This window comes from Polypterus senegalus, chromosome 16 (assembly GCF_016835505.1).
Source record: "Polypterus senegalus isolate Bchr_013 chromosome 16, ASM1683550v1, whole genome shotgun sequence".
Taxonomy (NCBI): domain Eukaryota; kingdom Metazoa; phylum Chordata; class Cladistia; order Polypteriformes; family Polypteridae; genus Polypterus; species Polypterus senegalus.
Genome location: NC_053169.1, coordinates 17311558 through 17336340, shown reverse-complemented (window position 1 = coordinate 17336340; position 24783 = coordinate 17311558). Strand labels below are relative to the sequence as shown.

The 24783-nt window shown below is 41.0% G+C and overlaps 1 protein-coding gene across 11 annotated transcripts in view; it reads right to left on the bottom strand.

The window, feature by feature from the left end:
• ltbp1 (latent transforming growth factor beta binding protein 1) overlaps positions 1-24783 on the bottom strand; it is a 432727-nt gene that overhangs the window by 117545 nt on the left and 290399 nt on the right. For 10 of the 11 annotated variants that reach the window (XM_039738108.1, XM_039738107.1, XM_039738112.1 and 7 more), the window contains 4 exons: positions 23250-23372; positions 10170-10292; positions 9225-9347; positions 4884-5009 (listed from right to left, as the gene is read on the bottom strand). In XM_039738108.1, coding sequence (XP_039594042.1) covers positions 4884-5009; positions 9225-9347; positions 10170-10292; positions 23250-23372 — 495 coding nt within the window. The remainder of the gene's footprint in view (positions 1-4883; positions 5010-9224; positions 9348-10169; positions 10293-23249; positions 23373-24783) is intronic. The other variant, XM_039738103.1, reaches the window with a different exon arrangement.

Sequence of the window (24783 nt, the reverse complement as noted above, 5' to 3'; positions counted from 1 at the left end):
AGACTTGGACCTTCATCGTTTTGCAGAGATATCGGGAGCGCCACACACTTCTTTCCAGTGACCTCATGACCCTCGTGTTCTCCCAATCCGTCTACTGACTTCATAGGAAGAGTCACCAGGGATGTGAACGTCACTGCCGTGGTAAGTAAACCTCTCGACGAGGTCCACACTCTCTCCGCAGACAGACACACTGCCGATGGCAGTGCCCAATAAAGGCCTGCATCTTGGAACGTCTTTACTGTTGCTCACCAAACAGAACCTCACCTGAAGCAAATGTCCTAACTGGTGTAACATTTCTTTATCTTTAACTAGTTTCCTTGTCTGTCTTCCCTTTGTTCTTGTGGAACAATAATAGTTTAAACAATTTAACCTTGGCAGTACATTACACAACTTCTAGTCAAAGAGCAAGTCAGAATTAACGACTGCAGTTTCTGGTTCTCACTGCCTTGAGGATGTCAGATTACATCACCAAACATGACAGGGGATGACAAATTACAAAACTATACGATAACTTTTTTTAAGATTTCCAAAATACGGTATTGGGAGCTCGCTGCATTCTCACAGCCGATCAGTGTGCTGCCTCCAGCGCTGGCCCCTCTACAAATGCTTTCAGGGTTCAGCCAGTTCTCTGTCTTGTTTTGTTGCCTTTTTCTACTCCATCATGGTATGACAAATATAGGAGCCACTCTGCTTATTAACTACATTATGTGAGTTGTACTTTCCCAGAGTTTACTTGTTGCTTGACATCTTTCTCAGACACACATATACACCCACCATTATAGCCAGTTTGATTTTTTTGTTGGTGGGGTAAGTGACGTAGCAGTCTGACTGATTTGCTAGAGCATTGGAAATATACAACTGGCCCAAGGTTATATAAATAAAAGCTAAGATTAAAAAATAACTGGAAATGTTTTAGAGTGTTCCTGCCTTGCACCCTGTGTTGGCTTGGGTTGGCTCCAGCAGACCCCCGTGACCCTGTAGTTAGGATATAGCGGGTTGAATAGTGGATGGATGGATGTTTTGCAGTGTGATGGGCACTTTACTCGTGTTAGATCTCAGTCTCTGCTTGCTTGTGCTAAGAGTATTCGGCTCCTTCAATGTTCCCTTTTAGCTCATCCGCAGCACTAATGAAATACGCCTATTAGATTTATGTGGATTTTTTCCAACACCATTAAGGAATTTGCATAATATTTTTGCCATTTGGCACACTGTATTAATCCCTGTGAGATATGGCCGGCCGTTCATCCTGAAGCAAGCAAGTCTTCGCCCTTCCATCCTCATCACGTTCTACAGAAGCACCATTGAGAGTGTTCTGACCAGCTGCATCACAGTCTGGTATGGCAACTGCAACATATCCGACCAAAAAGCGCCTGCAAAGGATAGTGAAGACAGCAGAGAACATTATTGGGGTGCCTCTCCCTTCACTACAGGACATACTTTACAAATGGAGGGTCCGCAAGGCCTGCAGCATTGAGCAGGATCCCTTACACCGCTCACATGGACTTTTCACACTTCTGCCATCCAAGAGAAGATACTGCCGCATCAGAGCCAGATCTGCCAGGCTGCAGGAGAGTTTTTACCCCCAAGCTGTCAGACTCCTTAACACCAGGCTGCCCCTCTGAGATCTTCCACACGGCCTCAACCACCGTTAAAAACAGAACTTTTATACATGCAGGCCACTTTCCTGCAGACGAGTGTGCAGGTAGAGAAGAACTGAAGATCTCATACTGACCTTTAAGGATTTGGACACTCTTGATATCCTTCTGCTGTGAAACATTCTGACCTGTCATTGTCCACACATGTCTTAAACAACTATCATTATAAACTGATTATTTCTGTGTTATCTATATCTATGATTTATTATTTATTTATTATATTACATATCTATTGACTATATTTATTTATCTAGATTGCAAATACCATACATTGCATCAATGTTCATATTGCTAGCTACACGTCAATATTGCTGCTACTTCATTGTCTTGTCTTTGCACAATGTCTTGTCTTGTTTGTGTTTTAATTTTAAATTTTAATTTTAATTCTATTTTTAATTTATTATTTGCACTTCATGTTGTTACTCTGTGAACCCTGAGCTTCGGAATTACGTCTATCTGTATACTTGTATATGGTTGAGATGACAATAAAGTTCACTTTGACTTTGACTTTGAAAACCAAGTGCTGCGCACATCCAATATCAGTCAGCCACTCAGTCAGTCAGTCATTACCCAACCCGCTATATCCTAACACAGGGTCACGGGAGTCTGCTGGAGCCAATCACAGGGCACAATGCAGGAACAAACCCCGGGCAGGGCGCCAGCCCACCGCAGTAATGTACTATGTATTTTTGTTAATTACAAAAAAGCATCCCCAGCACTGAACACCTTTTGATCCCAACTTATTCACAGTCAGTTTCACTTTTATGTATTCTTTTATATCCTTAAGCTCTTTCTAAACACTACTGCTGTGTGTCAAGAGCGATGGGAATTTCCAGTTACTAATTGGAATGTCTCAACCTTCACACTTCAGTTCTGCTCAAATAAATTTTCACCATGAGGCTACCGTTCCCTTTGCTGTTTGAACTGCACAAAATGTAATTAAGATTCGCAGTAAATTTTTCATAAAAAGAAAAGGCAAACTAAAAACATGGTCATGTATTGCATTTGTCCAAATTCAATGCAATTTCTGGCTGACTCGGTTATTATTTATTTTTATTTATAATAAAATAAGGTGAGCGGTCAGAGTTATATTACACCTTGGCAAATTCAGTGACAGCTACTGCTTGGAAGAGCGTTCATGTGAAATTTCCTCTGGGGAAGCTCGTATTTCTCACAGTACGTGAACGCGGTGTGCAGCCTGAATCAACAACTGTTGGAAAGTCGATACCATACAGTCCACTGCAATCAAATGTTACGGTGGCTCCTTCCTGCACCTCACTGACACACGACCTCCACATCTAAACTCATTTATTGTCTGCTAACATGCTTGTACTTTATAGCAGGTGATTAATCTGGTCTTTTAATGAATTACGTTTATCTAAATAAACTCTAGTTTTTAAATGATAACATTACTCAAAGTTATTGTCTGCTTTTACATGCATTTTTTATTACTCTTTAATTTAATATTGTTTTTATCAGTATACTGCTGCTGGATTATGTGAATTCCCCCTTGGGATTAATAAAGTATCTATCTATCTATCTATCTATCTATCTATCTATCTATTATATAGTGCCTTTCATATCTATCTATCTATCTATCTATCTATCTATCTATCTATCTATCTATCTATCTATCTATCTATCTATCTATCTATCTATCTATCTATATCTATCTATATATGCCTTCATATCTATCTATCTATCTATTAGTGCCTTTCATATCTATCTATCTATCTATCTATCTATCTATCTATCTATCTATCTATCTGATGGTTAAAGTAACTGCCTAGTGTTGGCAGAGTAGGCCAGATCACCTTGTTTATGTAATATGAAAATGTTGGTTTTCTTCAGTAGCTGAACATGTTACTAAAATAAATAAATAAATATTACATAAACAAGGTGATCTGGCCTACACTTGCGCTGGTTTGGACATGTGCAGAGGAGATATGCTGGGTATATTGGGAGAAGGATGCTAAGGATAGAGCTGCCAGGGAAGAGGAGAAGAGGAAGGCTTAAGAGAAGGTTTATGGATGTGGTGAGAGGGGACATGCAGGTGATGGGGGTGACAGAGCAAGACGACAAGGACAGGAAGATATGGAAGAAAATGATCCACTGTGGCAACCCTTAACGGGAGCAGCCGAAAGAAGAAAAAGAAGAAGAGAGGGTGAGCTCAGGTTGGACGGTTGGGAGACAAAGTCAGAGAGACATGATTGTGTTGGTTTGAACATGTGCAGAGGAGAGATGAAGGGTATATTGGGAGAAGGATGCTAAGGATAGAGCTGCTAGGAAAGAGAAAAAGAGGATGGCCTAAGCAAAGGTTTATGGATGTGGTGAGAGGGGACATGCAGGTGATGGGTGTGACAGAACAAGATGAGGAGGACAGAAAGATATGGAAGAAGATGATCTGCTGTGGCAACCCCTAAGGGGAGCAGCCGAAAGAAGAAGAAGAAGAAGTAACATGTTTAGTAGCTGCCTGTCACTGACCTATTCAGTAAAAAGCAACTGCTATTCTCTTTCCTGCATATTTTATTTTGCACTTTACATTCCTAATACACTGCATTTCTTATTGAATGTGTTTTTACTGCTAAAATTTTCGATCTTTATACATAAAATTCTCTTTCAAAGCTGGCATTTCTGAATTGCCTTTAAATTGTTGTTATCTTGCATTCATAAGGAATTTAATTTTGCAGTGGAATTACAGAGCTGCCTTTTCTCAAGTATCCTTATTCTTCCATTAAGGAAATTTGTTTTATGGTGTGTACCCTACTGCAGCACACTTTTATATTTAATCTGCTTTTCCTAAACTATCTCTAAGCCTTGGACGTTATCCCAGTTTACTTCTTTAAGATGCTTCTTTACGAAATTCATCCAAAACAAAAGGAAACCCACATTGTGAACACTCAACCATAACACGTCTATTAGCTTTATATTTTGAAACATTTGGTTTTTTAACGTTATCAACTCAAGACTGGCTTAAACTCCTATTGGATTCACTTTTTTGTGCTTCACTATAAGAGTTTTACACTTCGTATATACAGTATATGTAGTTAATAAAATGTGCCTGTTACTGTAACAAAGCTATCTAGACATTTTGTTCTTTTTTAAAAATAAAATCTATTTCATTTATAAAGATAACATGCAATGAAATCAAAGTAATTACTGACAGTGCATTGCCAGCTTGCAATAAATATAATAAGGAGTTTCTGCATGCCTTACAAGAGACCTTACCTCGACAGCTTGTCTCATGAATCCGCTCGTAGCCTTCAGGACACATACACGTGTACGATCCCACGCTGTTAAAGCAGATGCTATTATCCTGGCAAGCATTCGTTTGTTCTCTGCATTCATCAATATCTACAAAGACATATTCATAGCCACACTTAGTAAAGCCAGAAAGAGTAGAATGGTGCAAAAACTTGAAAATGGCTATGGAACTTTAACATACCGTATATACTCATGTTTAAGTTCTCCCGCGAATAAGTCAGGGCTTGATTTACCGTATAATTTCTGGTAATTTATAATGTCGGTCATATAAGTCGAATGCGGAAAACTCACGCTATTGGTCCATGAGATAACGACATGCTAACGCCCACCTGAGAGAGTAACCACGGAGCACATGGCCTTTTTATTTCTATGTGTTGTGCCTCCGTGACCAGACGGTGATACCCAAACTATTCCGAAGCGACGTTTGCACTGTTTTGTGTTTTTTGTATCTCACACCCTCATACACCTTCATCGTAAGAGCATCCCTTATCTACGATGGAGCGTTCGATCAGAAGAAAATATCAAACTGGTTTTAAATTAAAAGTCGCTGAAGTGGCAAAAGAAATTGGTAACTGCGCTGCTGCAAGAAAATTCGATGCGCCTGTAAAACTGGTGTGAGATTGGAGGAAGCAAGAAAATATTTAAATAATAATAATAATAATCGTGTTTTTGAACGGGCGAATAAGTCAGGGAGTGATTTTACCATATAATTTCTGGTATTTTATAATGTCGGTCGTATAAGTCGAATGTGGAAAACTCACGCTATTGGTCCATGAGATTACGACATGCTAACGCCCACCTGAGAGAGTAACCACGGAGCACATGGCCTTTTTTATTTCTAAGTATTGTGCCTACGTAACCACACGGTGATACCCAAACTATTCTGAAGCGCCGTTTGCACTGTTTTGTGTTTTTTGTATCTCACACCCTCATACACCTTTATCGTAAGAGCATCCCTTATCTATGATGGAGCGTTCGATCAGAAGAAAACATGAAGCTGGTTTTAAATTAAAAGTCGCTGAAGTGGCGAAAGAGATTGGTAACTGCGTTGCTGCAAAAAAATTCGATGCACCTGTGAAACTGATGTGAGATTAGAGAAAGCAAGAAGATGTAAAAAAATAATAATAATAATCGTGTTTTTGAACAGGCGAATAAGTCAGGGAGTGATTTTACCGTATAATTTCTGGTATTTTATAATGTCAGTTGTATAAGTCGAATGTGGAAAACTCACGCTATTGGTCCATGAGATTACGACATGCTAACGCCCACCTGAGAGAGTAACCTCGGAGCACACAGACTTTTTTTTTTTTTGTATTGTGACCACACAGTAATACCTGAACAATTCGAGCGACGCTTGCACTGTTTTGTGTTTTTGTATCTCACACCCTCATACACCTTTATCGTAAGAGCATCCCTTATCTACGATGGAGCGTCGATCAGAAGAAAATATCAAACTGGTTTTAAATTAAAAGTCGCTGAAGTGGCAAAAGAAATTGGTAACGCGCTGCTGCAAGAAAATTCGATGCGCCTGTAAAACTGGTGTGAGATTGGAGGAAGCAAGAAAATATTTAAATAATAATAATAATAATCGTGTTTTTGAACGGGCGAATAAGTCAGGGAGTGATTTTACCATATAATTTCTGGTATTTTATAATGTCGGTCGTATAAGTCGAATGTGGAAAACTCACGCTATTGGTCCATGAGATAACGACATGCTAACGCCCACCTGAGAGAGTAACCACGGAGCACATGGCCTTTTTTATTTCTATGTATTGTGCCTACGTAACCACACGGTGATACCCAAACTATTCTGAAGCGCCGTTTGCACTGTTTTGTGTTTTTTGTATCTCACACCCTCATACACCTTTATCGTAAGAGCATCCCTTATCTATGATGGAGCGTTCGATCAGAAGAAAACATGAAGCTGGTTTTAAATTAAAAGTCGCTGAAGTGGCGAAAGAGATTGGTAACTGCGTTGCTGCAAAAAAAATTCGATGCACCTGTGAAACTGATGTGAGATTAGAGAAAGCAAGAAGATGTAAAAAAATAATAATAATAATCGTGTTTTTGAACAGGCGAATAAGTCAGGGAGTGATTTTACCGTATAATTTCTGGTATTTTATAATGTCAGTTGTATAAGTCGAATGTGGAAAACTCACGCTATTGGTCCATGAGATTACGACATGCTAACGCCCACCTGAGAGAGTAACCTCAGAGCACACAGACTTTTTTTTTTTTTGTATTGTGACCACACAGTAATACCTGAACAATTCCGAAGCGACGTTTGCACTGTTTGGAGATTTTTGTATCTCAAACCCTCATACACCTTTATCATAAGAGCATCCCTTATCAACGACGCAGCGCTCGATCAGAAGAAAATACGAAGCTGGTTTTAAATTAAAAGTCATTGAAGTAGCGAAAGAAATTGGTAACTGCGCTTCTGCAACAAAATTTCGATGTGTCTGAGAAACTGAGAAAAAAATAAAAAAAATGAAGTGTCGTATTTTTGAACAGGTGTATAAGTCGGGGTCTGAGTTAATGATTGATTTTTCGGGTTTCAAGACCAGACTTATACACAAGTATATACGGTAAATTGGGCATCATGATCTAACCAATGCTTACAAACAAGATGGCTAACTTGTCAAACATTACGTCAGGAAAGGATCTGCTGTAAAATTGAAATAATCTGACCACATTGTGTTGGATTATACAGCTCTTCCAGTTTGGACCGTGAGGATCACTGTCATTTTGAAACAAATAGTGCTGCGTCTGCAGGAATAGGACTGTTGCTATTCTGAAGTTATACAATCTTTAATTTATATAGGGAAAAAATCCAGAGCTGGTTGCAAAACCAAGTGGATGAGCACCTTTCTTGGAACTGTTCATCCTTTCTCTAGGCGATTGTCTTTCCATTACAGGGTCTCTGCAGCAAATAGTGGAAGGCAAAAACGGCATTCCATCAGACACTTACGTATAATGGGGCAATTTACAGTCTCCAATCAACCAAACAATTGTCTTTATGTAATACGGCGGTAAACCTAAAATTTGGAAGAAAGCCATAGAGTTGAAACCTAGGTCTCGGAAACTGTGAGACATCACAGCGAACTACTGAATGTCAATCACACCCTGCCATATATTTAAGCCTGAAGAACACATTATGGAGTAGTGGCTAGGGTACTGCACTTTCAATCCCAGCTTCCAACCTACTTTATGACCTGAGCAGTCATGTTGCCTCACGCCTGATTAATCCACTTTAGGGTCAGGCCTGGAAGTACTGGGTGCAAAACAGTAACAAAATCTGGACCAGGTGCCAACCTGTTGCAGAGCCCACACTCAAAAAGGGCCATTTTGTAATCACAAATTATTAAACCAATAAATGTATTTCGGAAGGTGGGAAGGAAATCCATGTAGACGTTCGGATTCAAATCCTGCATGCTGGATGTTTGGGGCAGCAGTATGCACCACTGTCATCATGCTGTCAATAACCTTAAGGTCACTTTGGGTAAGGTATCTGCCAAATAACCAATTATAACAATACCAGCTGCTTGAAGTCTTTGGGACAAAAAACAACCCGAAGTCTCCCAAGGCAGTTTTACTATATTGGTGAACTTGAAGAGGCGTCAGCTAACCCTTAAGAATTACCTAAGGCAGAGGATGTGGACCCTCTTCTGCAGTCAGAACAAGTCACATCTTGTCCGAAACGGATGTGTAGTCGAATGCAGCTGTGGCACAAATTGAGCAGGACAGAGTGGAACCTGTCTTAGACCGATGTATGGTAGATCGTTGTGTGAACGTGCAATGTGCATGTACCCCAAAGCTGAGTTTGTCTGCTTAGGTAGAATGAGAAGTGTGGTGCATACAAGCACTGAGAAAATGAAAAGTGCATGCATGCAACATCTCACCAAGTGCACGTCACACTTGTATAAACTTCTACATCTTCCGTAGAATTCACACCAACTCCCACGGCTGTGGCTGAGTATGAGCAGAGCGGACTGCTCCACACACACAAACAGAGTCTTTCGTAGTGAGGAGTGGGGTGTGTGCAAGCACCGAAAAAAAATTTAAAGTGCATGAATGCAGGCGCCATCTAGTGGCTGTGTTTGAGTGTGAGCAGAGCGGACTGCTCCATACACACACAGGTCTTTTGTTTGTATACTGTATGTCTATACTGAATGATAATAATTTAGACATTAAAACCAAATCAGAATTTGCATGTTTGTATTTCTCATTCTTATGTGTTCTGCTGTAGATTTAAAACATGTAGGTATGGCTGTCTGTCTCTTATCATACTGGTAGTTTACTTACCTTCACACTGGTGCTTTGTTGCTGATAATCTGAAGCCGCTGCTGCAGGTGCAGAGGAAGGAGCCTTCAGTATTCTGGCAATTCCCACTGACGCACAGATGATCATAGGCACACTCATCTATATCTGTGTGGCGTGGTAAAAACAACAACAATTTAGTATACTGCACTAAAATTAAACACACATCATCACACAAACTACTTTCAAGGTATGTCTCAGTGCCATCAACATTAAAACAGTTAATAATTCTTTGGACATATTCAGTTCTAGTCAGTGCCGTGATTCTTACAAAATAGGTCTACAGTGAAGGACCCTCCATTTATTTTCAAATATTGAGTCTGAAATTATTCTGATATTAAATGGCTTTACATTTAATGGATTTGTTCCACAAAAACACTGGCTAATTAATTCCAATGTGGTCAATGAATTGTAATATTTCCATAACAATTATGCCTCAAAAATATTCAGACAGTGAAGCAGAAGTTTTATGTATATTGGTCATAAATGTAATTATGTTTCATTTTTTTTTGGTTAGGGGCTCATTTTACGATGTAGGTTTGGCCAGCTGTAAAAATACAATACAATACAATTTATTTTATTGTATAGCGCCAATGTCATACAAGAAGTGCCGCAATGGGCTTTATCAGGCCCTGCCTCGTAAAAGCCCCCCAGCCTTGACACTCCCAAAAAAAACCCTTGTTGGGAAAAAATGGAAGAAACCCTGGGAAAGGCAGTTCGAAGAGAGACCCCTTTCTGGTAGGCTGGGCGTGCAGTGAGTGTCAAAAAGAAGGGGGTCAATACAATACAATAAAATACACAGAACAGAACAAATCATTAATACAGTATAAAAATAAACATGTTACAAGTACGGAGTAGAATTTAACAGTAGATGATATCACATAATATGATTTGGATATGAAACAAAATATATATTGATAGTTGGAGTACCTTCACAGTTGTCTCTGGACGCTGATAATTTGAAGCCATTATTACAAGTGCAGAGAAAAGAGCCTTCTGTGTTTTCACAGCGCCCTCTGACGCAGACCTGCTGGCTGGCACACTCGTCTACATCTGCATAACAAAAGGTAAAAATGAGAAATTGTATTGTGTGGTAAATGCAGTACAGCACTTGGAACACACAAAACGTCATTCAGTCTGCTGGAGACTGTGCAGACTACTTATGTGGTATATTCCACACACCCTTGTTGAAATGTCAGCTTTTGTTGATGTGAAATCATGACAAATAATTATGTTTAATTATTTTTCACAAAATGAACAATAGGTATGATGGTTTATCTTGATTTGGGCATTTACACAAGCTGAAATATTAATAAGTGTCTGTACAGCTTTGATATCCAAAGATGTCCAGGTCATCGTGTTTAACTACCATGTGGTCCACAGCTTTGTGACAACACGGGTTGTTAAGTGAAGAGTAGCTGTACTTGGTTGTTCTTCTCAGTTCACAATATATACGTTTTTTTTTTACTTTTCTTCTTAATATTTTATGTTTGGCTGATGGTGTTAACCAATGTAACATATAAAATAAATTCTAGATGAATTAAATCAGCTTTTACTAAAACAAATTGCACACTATATTATCAATGCTGGAACTTCACAGCTAATACATTCTTTATTATTAGTTCCCCTTAGGTGTCATCTGCAAATTTAATTAACTTCACAAATTTGTGCAAGGTAATTATATAAATTACAAAAACAGCAGCACTATCTATGACCCCTCTGAAACACACGCTTTAAACGAGAAAAAGTTTCAAGCACTTCACGCTTTATGTTCTGCCAAATCTCCTGAACTTGATTGATTAGCTTTCTTTGGGGTTCTGCAGCATAGGTTTTCTTTGAGTGTTAAGGTATAAAATATCATAAGATCCACAATTATAAAATGCTTCTTTCTTTACTTCCTTTAGGAACTTTCAGCATACTAGTGAAGCTTAATCCTTCCATATTAACTCAGGTTTACTGTTCAGAAAACATACCTGTATAGGATACGGTAGGCGTTTCTTCTGCTTTATCCTTTAAATTGACTAGGGGGCTCTGCCCGCTGCTCGCTTCCCTCGCCCACCCCCCGGGTTTGGTTAATCGGATATACAATTTTAAGAGATTGTTCTTTTCATGGGAATTGTTACATATGCATAATTTCTACTTTGTCTTTAAAACTTTAGTTAAAACAATATTTGGAATTAACTTTACTTCAAGATTACATTGAATTATAATTCTGTGTTGGACTTAAATCGTGACAACGCAACACCTGTGAGTGAATATCGTTTCTTTCTCTCTAATAAATTAAATGAGTTTTTCGAATGTTTGTCCATGCTCTTTGTTCTTCGCTTACTCATTGACATGTCATCTAGAACATATAAAATTATTGTCCTGATAAAATTTATAAGAGCTGAGAGCACAGGAAGTGTGTCTGACAAAAGCATCCACACGACTGAGGTTAGATGACCGTGGTCTTGTTTGAAAATGTTTGGGCGTGACTTGAAAGAATCTAACGTTAAAAGTCTCCATCTCACGGGACTTCATACCGCACCAACGTTTTTGGAATCTTTTAATTCTCACTGGCAACATGAATTAGACGATCTACAAGTCTCCAACTTAAAGTTTAAATCCGAACAATATATTCAATCTCTTCTCGCTGTTATTTCACCAATTAATAATTTTCATTTGTTTGCGCTAATGCAATCTTTCCTATTCTAGCTTTGAGACTTTCAAATTTTTTAACTTCTATTATCTCTAACCTGCTCTGCATGTGTACCGCACCAACATTTTTGAATTCTTTACGACATTCTACTTTGTCATCTACTCTTTGTCCTTTATTTCCGGCCCCGGGCGTGGACTCGTTTCACGAGACGTGCAAGTGTCTCTCTGAGAAAATCACGTCTCTTCTCCTTCCAAGGTTTTTTTTTTTTATAATAGAGATTTCATGAATTTGACTGTTAAACCAACTAGCCACCTGCTACCAGAGTCAGTCCAATAACCTTGATTACATGAGGCTTCGTTCCAAGAAGGCAGTCCCCAACTAACACCTGCTGACGTTAGCCTACACTGGCCTAAAAATAAGGAGCTGGCTTTAAACATTCAAAACACACTTCTTCTTCCCCTCCTTCAACTTTCGGATGCTCCTGTTAGGGGTTGCCACAGTGGATCATCTTTTTCCATATTTTCCTGTCTTCAGCGTCTTGCTCTGTTGCACCCACCATCTTCATGTCCTCTCTCACCACATCCATAAACCTTCTTGTAGGCCTTCATCTTTTCCTTTTACCTGGCAGCTCCACCCTCAGCATCTTTCTCCCAATATAACCAGCATCTCTCTCCACTGCACATATCCAAAGCAGTGCAATCTCGCCTCTCTGACTTTGTCTTCAATTGTCTAACCTGAGCTGAGCCTCTAATGTCCTCATTCCTAATCCTGTCCATCCTCGTCACACCCAGTGCAAATCATAACATCTTTAACTCTGCCACCTCCAGCTCTGTCTCCTATTTTTTGGTCAGTGCCACCGTCTCCAAACCATATAACAAAGGTTGTCTCACTACCGTCTTGTAGGCCTTCCCTTTCACTCTTGCGTCTATCACCAATCACTCCTGACACTTTTCTCTACCCATTCCACCCAGCTTGCACTCTCTTCTTCACTTCTCTTCCACACTCTCCATTACACTTTCCTGTTGATACCAAGTATTTAAACTCATCCACCTTCGCCAACTCTAGTCCCTACGTCCTCATCATTCATCTGACCTTCCTCTTGTTCACACAAATGTATTCCGTCTTGTTCACACTGACCTTCATTCCTCTCCTCTCTAGAGCACATCTCCACGTCTTCAGGGTCTACTTGACTTGCTCTTTCTCTCTCAAGGATCACAATGTCATCAGCAAACATCGTAATCCACTGGGACTCCTGTCTAATCTCAAAACACACTCCTGTCTAACATTCAGAACACACTAACAGTCATTAAATATTGTTGGAGATGGTAGACCTGGCCGGGACGCCCAGGAGGACTGGAGGAGGGCTTACGCCTTCCCCAGACCACGTGGGGGCGACTGCCCTGGTACCTTTGGGGGCCATGGGTACAGAGCTTTGAAGCTCAACCCTGTAGAGGCCCGTGGTCACCACCAGGGGGCGCCCCTATGCCTTTGGAGCCCTGGACCTCAGCACTTCCGCCACACCCAGAGGTGCTGGGGGGAAGAGGAGCAGGGACACCTGGAGTGCTTCTGGGGATGCAGCCAGCACTTTCGCCACACTGGGGCGTGTCGGTGGAAGATTGCCAGAATACACCTGGAGCACATCCGGGGGAATATAAAAGGGGCCGCCTCCCTTCATATTCAGGCTAGGGTTGGGAGAGAAGAGAAGACAAGGTCTGGGAGGAGAGACAAGGAGGTGGCATGAAGAAGTGAGGCATTGTTGGTTGGCCAGGACTTTGGGGACTTTAGGGGTTTAGTGTGCACTTTGTGTAAATATGGTTGTAAATAAACGTGTTGTGGGTGATTTGAACGTGTCTGCCTATCTGTGTCCGGGTCATCTTCCACAATATATAAAAATGCACTACAGGTGAGATGGTAGCCATAAACCTCTCGCTTATTGAGACAATTGTTGTGATGTGAAATTTTGCATACAAGTTGATAAATATTTTGTGTGCCTTTATTTGTAACTCAGAAAAAGCAATCTGCGGTGGGCTGGCGCCCACCCCGGGGTTTGTTTCCTGCCTTGCACCCTATGTTGGCTGGGACTGACTCCAGCAGATCCCCGTGACCCTGTAGTTAGGATGTAGGAGGTTGGATAATGGATGGATGGACAAAGCAATGTAATATTAGTGTTACATTATAGATAATAACAGCAATGGTTTGATGGTTTAAGAGAACCTCCCCGCTTTTAGGACTGAGTCTCTTTGTAATTTTATGACAGGGTTGGGGTGAAGCGCCTCAAACAAGTTGGGTAATTGTTTCTCTGCAGGACTCTCAGTCTACCACCACATGAAAGCCAGGCTGCCTAACTGCCAAGCTTTACTTTTATATATGGTTTTGGAGGCAGGTGTGATGATGATCTATGCCCGCATTGGTCTGAAGTATGGCTGTTTGGAACTGTCTTCTTTCAAAAGCCTTTAGGTAGCACAATGCCCCATTGGCTCTAGGGGTTGGACAGAAAACCTATAAATTTGCTTGCTTTACCTCACTCTCTCTCTCTCTTACCAAACTGATGAAAGACTATAACACACCATGAACTGAAAAGGACAACACAATGAAGGGGAAGGGTCTGGCTGCAGCCACTGTAAGGTGCTGAGCTCCACAGTAAGCGGAAACACGTGACCTCCACTGTAGGCGAATGAATATAGGACCTACCCAATCACCAGCCCTAACCTTAAAAACACTTGGGAAGGCAGCAACAGGGAAATAGCAAGCCTAAGCTTAAGATAGTGTGGGAGGGGCATATTCCTTCTTTAGCATATAAAATAACTGTTGGTGGAAATGTCCATCCCGGACAACAAGTAACACAAGGCAGGACAGGATCCAACTTAAAAAGCTATTTCTTCCACAAACTAAAAAATCCTTCTAAAAACACACATTTCCAGAAAAGAGTACGATGAAAACGGTTTCTGAATGAAGCCAACCCAAAAAACCGGATGTACAAGGCAGGATAAAAATAAAAAGACTAAACGGGACTAACTAATATAGGACCTACCCAATCAATAATCCTAACCTTAAAAAACACTGGGGAAGGCAGCAACAGGGAAATAGCACGCCTAAGCTTAAGATAGTAGGGGAGTGTGTCTACTGTGGCGGTCACATTTTTCCGCTTACTGTGGAGCTCAACACCTTACAGTGGCTGCAGCCAGATGCTCTTGCAATGAAGAGCACAGCTCGGCAGCCATATTGAGACAGGCATGCGGCCTGTTCTGAAGAAAGCTGATCACAAGTGATGCCTTAACTTGAGACATTTTAAATAACAAATAAGTCTGTGTGCCACCTGAAACTACACGTCAGCATTTATCAGGTCGTAAGGTTGCCAATATTCAAATGTACTTTGCATATTGTTATTATTTATGAAAATTATCAATAAAACGTTATTTAAATTGTAGCTTAACTCCTGCTTGTCTTTTACTACACCTAATTGTCTGAGGTTATAGAGGGAAGGGTGGGGAGAAGTTATATACTATAATACCTTATAAACGGTGGTAAGTCTGTGAGATTTGAGGCATTCTGACAAAGGCTACGTAGTAATAATACAAAAGGGGAAAGTAGAGTAATAATATATAATATATTAGAGTGTCTTTATTAATAAGGAATGTTTTAAAAAAATAACAAATTAGTATTCCAAACTCTGAAATCCAATAAAAGAAGTGAAAGGTCCATAAAACCAGACAATCTAAAGAAGCTGATACTCAAAATTTGAAAAGTCCAAAAAGTTAATGAACCACTGCTGGGATCTTGTTGGGTTTGCCAAAAGAATGAAGTGCATACTAGAAATAATGGAGGTGAGCAGAAGGAGAAACGTCAGAAAACGAGTTGATACTGGGAACCTGTCCTGTCTTTTGTTTTAATCAAACTGGTAAACCAAAAATCAAAGGCAAAGTCAGAAAAGGAGAGATGAACACGAATAATGAATACTAACAACCACATGCAGAGTTTTCTTCTGATTTATCTGCAAACAATCTTTACAATCTTAAATTATTTTTTTTCTTTTTTCATTTCAATAACATTCACCGTAGCTACCTCAGTAATAAAAAGTATCAATAAAAGACGTTGTTTGTAATTTTTTGAATATTTTTCCACTCAATATTCTTAATGCACTTCATCTTACTGCTACAATATTGAGTCTCGTCTATCATTTCCAATAATCATCTCCAGCTGCATTTTGGCATTTTGAATTTCCCTTTGAACTGTCGCTCTCAAGTATTCACAAGCCTATGCTTATTACTGCCATTACAGAGCTGTCTTTTCTTCGGTATTTTCCTTCTTATCTCCTTAGCTGCCCTTTGAAGTGATCTGTTGTGTTTCCTATTGAACATTTTTTGTATAAAGCTCAATTTGCATTATAGGAAGCCCACCTTTTAAATCTAAACCATTTCTCCTCAGACATTACCATTTCTAGGACAGAGGTGTTCAACTGCACTCCTGAGAGGTTTTTTTGTGTTTCTCAGTCTTATTAGTTAAACTCATTTAGTCAGACAAATTCCCGTAGCTCTCTGTCTGCTGATTAAGAGTTTACAATGACGTGACGTTTAATACTGTTTGAAACTTACAAAGACGCCTATGCCTGATATTAGATTTGTTGTATTGGAGTACTTCACTGTCTAACTTTTCTATTTAGCTCACCTGATTAATTATTTTTTTTTTTGTTCACCATAAAGAGATTGATTAGACATCCATCCATCCATTTTCTAACCCGCTGAATCCGAATACAGGGTGATTGATTAGACATGAGTCACGAATAATAAAGAAGATGACACTTCTTTTAAAGCCTTTTGCACTTTCATGTGGGGCTGCTATGCTGGAGCAGCCTCCTCCATTGGCTGTTGTACACTTCGTCGCCTCTTACCACTTTCTCCCTTACATCCCCCTTCACACAATCCGCCCTCTTTCTCTTTGGCCATCCTCTTCTCCTCTACAGGTATATCTGCGATTCTTCTCCCAACATTGTTTACCTCTCTTCTCATGACATGTCCACACCACTTTAACCTTCTTTTCTGTATTATCTAAGAGATTACCAAAACTTAAACTGTGCCGCTAATTCTCTCCTTCTTGATCTTGTCAAGCTTTGTTATTCCACACATACATATAAGGTCATGTTATTGTATTCATGTGCTTTAAACTGTAACACATAATACTGTACATCAGTATTCAACAACATTCGTAAGTGAGTGAGTACAGTAAGTTTGTGAATTTCCCCTTGGGATTAATAAAGTTTCTATCTTATCTAAGTTGGACACAGCCATTTATGACAAGCCAGTCTTTTTTCCAAGAATGTGTAATTTTCCAATCATATGGTGCTGGACTACAGCAATCCTGTTTTGAACCTTAAAGGACAATTGTGATATTTTTCAAGTCAAAGTTATTTCTTCAGAATCTTGGTATACTGTATATTAATTTCCCACAAAAAATTGTGTTCTAAAGTGAAACATTCTTTATAATTTTTAAAAATTACCCAGCCTAATCTTCTTCTTCTTTAAAAAGGAGGTGAAGGGTACCCAAGCATAGACACGTATTTACTCGTGTGCCACGCGCCCTTGTGTAAGACGCGCACCCTAATTTTTACAAAGAAAATCGTTTTGCCCCGTGTACGACGCACGTTGTGATTGTATAGGAAGCGTTTAGAGAGAGAGCGCGAACAAGAGCGTGAGAGAGAGAGCGCGAGTGTGTGAGCGAGCAAGAGAGAGAGAGAGAGAGCGTGAGTGTGTGAGCAAGCGAGTGAGAGAGAGAGAGCACGAGTGTGTGAGCGAGCGAGAGAGAGAGCGTGAGTGTGTGAGCAAGCGAGTGAGAGAGAGAATGTGAGTGTGTGAGCGAGCGAGAGAGAGAGCGTGAGTGTGTGAGCAAGCGAGAGAGAGAGAGCACAAGTGTGTGAGCAAGCGAGAGAGAGAGAGTGAGCAAGCGAGAGAGTGAGCAAGCGAGTGAGAGAGAGAGAGAGAGTGAGTGTGTGAGCAAGCGAGTGAGAGAGAGAGAGCACGAGTGTGAGAGAGAGAGAGAGAGAGAGCACGAGTGTGTGAGCGAGCGAGAGAGAGAGAGGAGTGTGTGAGCAAGCGAGTGAGAGAGAGAGAGCACGAGTGTGTGAGCAAGCGAGAGAGAGAGAGAGCACGAGTGTGTGAGCAAGCGAGAGAGAGAGAGAGCGTGTGTGAGCGAGCAGAGAGAGAGTGAGTGTGTGAGCAAGCGAGAGAGAGAGAGAGTGAGTGTGTGAGCAAGCGAGAGAGAGAGAGAGAGAGTGAGTGAGCAGCGAGAGAGAGAGAGAGCACGAGTGTGTGAGCGAGCGAGAGAGAGAGAGAGAGCACGAGTGTGTGAGCAAGCGAGAGAGAGAGAGAGCGTGAGTGTGTGAGCGAGCGAGAGAGAGAGAGAGAGTGTGAGTGTGTGAGAGCGAGAGAGAGAGAGAGTGTGAGTGTGTGAGCAAGCGAGTGAGAGAGAGAGAGCACGAGTGTGTGAGCGAGCGAGAGAGAGAGAGAGCGTGAGTGTGTGAGCAAGAGAGAGAGAGAGAGCACGAGTGTGTGAGCGAGCGAGAGAGAGAGAGCACGAGTGTGTGAGCGAGCGAGAGGAGAGAGAGAGAGAGAGAGCGCGGCGAGCCCAAGCAGAAGAAGTAAACATTACAGAATTACATTACCTTGTGTATGACGCGCACCTGATTTTTTAATGCTAATTTTCATGAAAAAATGTGCACGTGGTACACACGTAAATACAGTAGATAGACGCTGCATTCACTGTGTTGCCCAGTTGACATGATACGTCAGCGTGTCCGCCATATTGCGAGTGACAAAAGTGCCATTTAAACTGATACAGGTAGACGTGGAAACCGGGTTTTCTGATGAAAAAACAATACCGTTTAAAACAGTATCGTTTACATACAACAGATTTTGGCAAATCGTTTAAATGCAATTGTTTATATCCATTTATACACTAATAATGGCAATTATAATAATTATTATTAAATAATTCTTCCCGTATAAGTAACATTTCTCTGACTGCTTTCTTCCATCTCAACATTTCTAGACTTCATCCTGTTTTTACACAACACAGTACTGAAGTATCGGTTAATGCCCGAGTCACCTCACGTGTAGATTACTGTAATGCTGACACTCCTCTCCTCACTCAGATCCTCCTCTGCAGCTCGACTTTCTGTACCACACATCAGACTCAGTGCTATGGGAGCTCGAACGTCTCTCATTGTGCTCCTCAACTTGGGAATTCTCTTCCCTCTCATATCCGTCAGCTCGATTCAATAACACATTTTAAAACTGCCCTCAAAGCTTATCTTTTTCAAACTGGCATACCAATTGTGAATTTTGCAATGTTAATGCCAGTTATCTTTGTTTGTTTGCTAATTATTGCTTTTTGATTTATCATTCTCTTGTTTTAATTTTACTAATGTTGTTTAATTTTATTGTAAGGTGACCTTGAGTGCTAAGATTATAAAACTGGATTTTCTAACGGCCAAATATAACCAAAACAATTGTTCAGCCTTACCTATGAACTGTAATCACAGGGATCTGGTTTGGAGCGTCCCAAACAGCACATGCGTGAGGCATCTTTATGCATTACTTCACTCCACAGCAGTGCCACTCGCAATATGGCGGCGACGTTGATGTACGATGCTGCTGGTCATGTGGCGTCTAGTAATTCTATGTCTATGCACCCAAGTCCAAAGATGAAAACAAAAGCAGTAAAACTTACCAATTACTTCCACATTAAAGCAGCAAAGGAAAAGTACCCTCTCAGTTTCTGCAGCATGTCTGTGACAACCAAAGTCACTTGGGAGTAATACATTTCATCACAGATTCTTGGTACAGTTTTCTCGAGGTACTGTTGTGTTTCCTGTTTGCTGGTCTGCTTACAGCAGCCATCATGGGTGGAGTTTTTGACATTTTTCCTGGCCAACCCCCAATGCTGGCACACGTACTGAATCAAGAGAAAGCTTACCACTGCCACTCGAAGCACAAAAAATAATCTTGTCATTGAACAATAATTATTGTGTTATTCTGCAGATATTGCTTGCTGATACTGGAGTTATTGTACCTGCCGTGCTTTGGTAGTCTAGTGACAGCAAGTGAAAGAGCAACACATTGCGTGCAGTCAAGTAACAAGAACTGAACAGATGTTATAGGCTTAGATTTAAATTTAACTGGTTAAAGCTTAGCACAGATGTTTAAACATGGACAGAGTGGTAACGCAGAGCTGTTGCTACATTACAATGCCAGGTTTGGCATGCATTTAATTATGAACTGGTTGGCATCAGTCAACGTGTTTAATTGTGGGAGATTACCTGTTTAACACTGAATACCGGAGATGTGTCAAAAGTACATGTTAATCGCCAAAACAAATTTGTCCTTCGTGTGCTGTGAAGTAAATTACATCCAGCCTTGTTCCAACCAGGAATACAGCTTGTTAGAATTAGAAGCATAAAGATTGTGAGTAATCGTGTGATATTTTTTCCAGTGATTACTATTTAGTTGTTGAAAGAACAAAGACAGCAATTCACATTTAGGTATCAACATGCAATAATGTCAATAACTTTTCGAGGCGCTTGAGGAAACTGCACCCTGGTACTGAAAGGTTGCCACAGACGAGGTGAAGTGCACAGCCTGTCTCATTTTAAAATGGCCGAATGTTACGGTAATGTTTTGCATTTTGCATTTTGACTGAACTACAACAACATGGATACTCTGTGTGCAATTTCAAGACACAGATCAATACTCAATAAAACTCTTGGCTTGAAAAAGTGACATATTGGATACGTTTATTGCTTTTGTTTTCACATTTGGACACTGTGTGCAGTCAAATGACAAAAACCGAACAGACCACTCATCTCCATTTTCAATCGCAAGTGTAGGCCAGGTGTTTTTAAAATCGACAAATAATACTCCACGTCAGAACACAATTTAAAATTACCACGTGTCTCACGCGTGTGTATAGCGGACCACTTCAGGGCTTATTCGCTGTCAGCAGTTCCACTTCGAGTCAAGGGTTGCTGATGTCATTCATTAACTTTCCACTTCTTTGCCCTCAGAACAGAAGATCAACAGCACAAGGAGCTCTGACATCACTTCTGCTTCTATCTATGAGCCCGCTTAATCCTCATGGAACAACATAAAAATGACACCACCAGTGGAAGATGTCAGTCTTGAAGATGACACTGCCGTTTTATCGTTGTGTTTTGTCTTTTTGATTCTTGGCCATCATCTCCCAGTTGTACAGAGACATGGATGCTATCCAGTGACCTGAGATGAAGACTGGAGTCCTTTGGTACTGTGTCTCTTCAGAGAATCCTTGGGTACCGCTGGTTTGACTTTGTGTTGCTCATGGAGTCCCGAATGAGGCACATGACCTGCACTGTGAAGGAGCGTCAGTTACTGCACTGTGGCCATGTGGCGCGATGATCCGAGGGTGATCCAGTTTGTAAGATCCTCATTGTTGGACCAGGCCAAGGGGACACCCATGTAACACCTGGCTGTGGCAGATAGAGGGTCAGTTCCGAGGTGGTTGGTGGGATTGGACTGCATGCCTACCTTGGGGGGTTGTGAACCAGGATCTCAAGCTGTTTTGTCATTTGGTGTGTGTGTGGCAACGTGCGGTACCAGTGCATGCTCCCTGACCTGACCACCTGGCACCTCAACTCTTTATCTTTGTTGCTCATTTTCTTAGACATAACTTTGACCTGAAAAGTACCAAACGTATCCCTTAAGGAGCGATCTCAAGTGATAACAAATATTGAGGTTTCTTTCAAGCAGCAATGTGGTTGCTGCTTTCCTTAAGTTATGCAGTCCTTTCTTAATGAACCAACGAGATTATCACTTCTTATTTTGGAGCCATTTATCCATCCATCCATCATCCAACCCGCTATATCCTAACTACAGGGTCACGGGGGTCTGTGGGAGCCAATCCCAGCCAACACAGGGTGCAAGCAGGGTGCAGGCAGGGCGCCAGCCCACCGCAGGGCGCTCACACACACACCAAGCACACACTATGGGCAATTTAGGATCGCCATTTGTCCATTAGAGGAATTCTTTTTAACTTACAGAATAGTAGCAAACCTGAATTTATTGTGAAAAACATAAATATCACCCAATCCTAGTGTTCACCTATGTACGTCACCGCCGTTTAACGCTGTCAAAAAGTCTAATCTAAACTGGAAACTGAGGAGAAAATACAGGAGGACATGAGATGAGTCAGAAAACTCAACAAAAACAATGAATGAATGGATTGGAATTTGAATGCGTCATTTTAATAGTTTAACTTTTAAACCCCAAACCACAGACCCAGCAATACACCACATGTCAATAGAATAAAGTACAAGGCATTTATTCACACCAGGCACCTTTTTAATGATCATGTCTCCAGACATAAGCCACAAAATACAAAAAATGAACAATAAAGCCCAATTCGTCTTCCTTTTCTACTCAACTGAGTGTTGCTCGCTGCCTCCCAACCCTGTGGTGGTGGACTTCCTTTCATACTGGACCTGGGAATGCTTCTGGGTCATAATGAAAGTAAGAAGGTCCAACCCCGTAAGCAGCCTCTATTAGAACGTAGAGACCCAGACAGGGCTTGACTTCTGGACTCCATATCCCAAGCACCCCTGCGGGTGTCCCGACTGGGTTCCCATGAGAGGACCACTGGGGAATTTAACTTCTCCTGGCTCCTGCTGCTCCGTCCATTATTTAATACCGGCTGAGCACAAAGTTATTTTCTCACCCTCGCTCCGGCAAATCCATTTGTCATTCTGTTCTGGTTTCCTGTCTGGGTAATAAACCATCGTCCTCCCCAGTCAGGATGCCAGTTCTTATCCTACAACTTTTAAGAATATACTTTACAAAAACGCTGTCTAACTTTTTACACTGTGTTCACTCAGTCCAAGCAATTTCATAACCCCTTTGGAGAACTGCAATGCATCTATGCCAGCGTTATTTGCGACCCGAGTTTTCATAACAGTTCTAATTGCGGCCCCCTAAGGTTTTTTTGAAAGGAGCCCACTAATACCAATTTGTTCTTTTTTAATTAATGATATATCATAGATGCATATTTTATTGTACCTACTTAAGTTTTATCGACATTTATCTAAATCTACATTTATTTTTCTAGTATCAGAAGTTAATTTGTTTTGGTTTCCATAGATGTATTTTTCATATTTTTGATTCTTGTTTTCACATCTTCACGCCCCCCCTAGGGGGGCCCACCCCAAAGTTTGAGGACCACTGACTTATGTTGAGAAAACTGTTGATAGTGAAACTACATTTTGAATGTACGCATATATTGGTCATAAATTACATTTGCATTTGCGTTGTTTACCTTGTCCATGACTGGTTTTAAAATGGAGGTTTGGTTACCTTCACACTGGTCCCTGGAAGCTGATAACCTGAAGCCACTGTTGCAAGTACAGAGGAAAGAGCCTTCCGTGTTTCGACAATGCCCTCCGACGCAGAGCTGCTTGTTGGTACACTCATCTACATCTGCATGCAAAAAGAGAAGAGTCTGAGGTCATCTCCCGTGCTAAATTTAAGACAGTACTTGGATCACACAAAATGCCTTCCAGAGGGAGGTGATGTGCAAACCACTGATATTCCAAATATCTTGTTATGTAATTTTTACTTATCTTTCCTATAAATTATTCATATATTTTCATATAACAATGTTGGTTATAAGATTGTATAAGATCTGATATGATTTGTCTTGATTTCAGTAAGAGTGTGGAGACCTTTGATAGCCACTATTTAAAGGTTTCAGGCTTTATGTTTAACTCATTTTCTGCAACGGTTTGGCAGTACAGGCCATTATGGCTGTACCGTGGCAGGTTTTATCTTTCCATTTCCAATTACTTATTTTGTTGAAGTTTTTCTTCAAAGCAGCTTACAAATTATTACTAAATAGCCGTGTGGGGTCTTCGGGACAACAAACAACTCCCAGACTCCCTAGCAGTTGTACCATTCAGGGTGGAGGTGGGATCACATCAGGGATCGGCTCTGAGCCCTTTCTTATTTGCAATGGTGATGGACAGGTTGACAGATGAAATTAGACAGGAGTCCCCATGGACTATGATGTTTGCTGATGACATTGTGATCTGTAGCGATAGTAGGAAGCAGGTTAAGGAGACCCTGGAGAGGTGGAGATCTGCTCTAGAAAGGAGAGGAATGAAGATCAGTAGGACCTCCAAGACAGAATACATGTGTGTGAATGAGAGGGAGGTCATTGGAATGGTGAGGATGCAGGGAGTAGAGTTGGCGAAGGTTTATGAGTTTAAATACTAGGGATCAGCAGTACAGAGTAATGGGGATTGTGGAAGAGAGGTGAAGAAGAGACTGCAGACAGGGTGGAGAAGAGTGTCAGGAGTGATTTGTGACAGACGGGTATCAGTGAAAGGGAAGATCTACGGGATTGGTGAGACCAGCTATGTTATGTGGGTTGGAGACGGTGGCACTGACCAGAAAGCAGGAGACAGAGCTGCAGGTGGCAGAGTTAAAGATGCTAAGATTTGCATTGAGTGTGACGAGGATGGACAGGATTAGAAACGAGGACATTAGAGGGTCAGCTCAGGTTGAACGGTTGGGAGTCAAAGAGGCAAGATTGTGTTGGTTTGGACATATGCAGAGGAGAGATGCTGAGTATATTGGGAGAAGGATGCTAAGGATAGAGCTGCTAGGAAAGAGGAAAAGAGGAAGGCCTAATCGAAGGTTTATGGATGTGGTGAGAGAGGACATGCAGGTGATGAGGGTAACAGAGCAAGATGACGAGGACAGAAAGATTTGGAAGAAGATTATCTGCTGTGGCAACCCCTAATGGGAGCAGCTGAAAGAAGAAGAAGAAGGTGAACTTGCTTAGGTGTCAGCTAAGTGGGCCGGGACAGGTCACATCTTGTCTGAGATG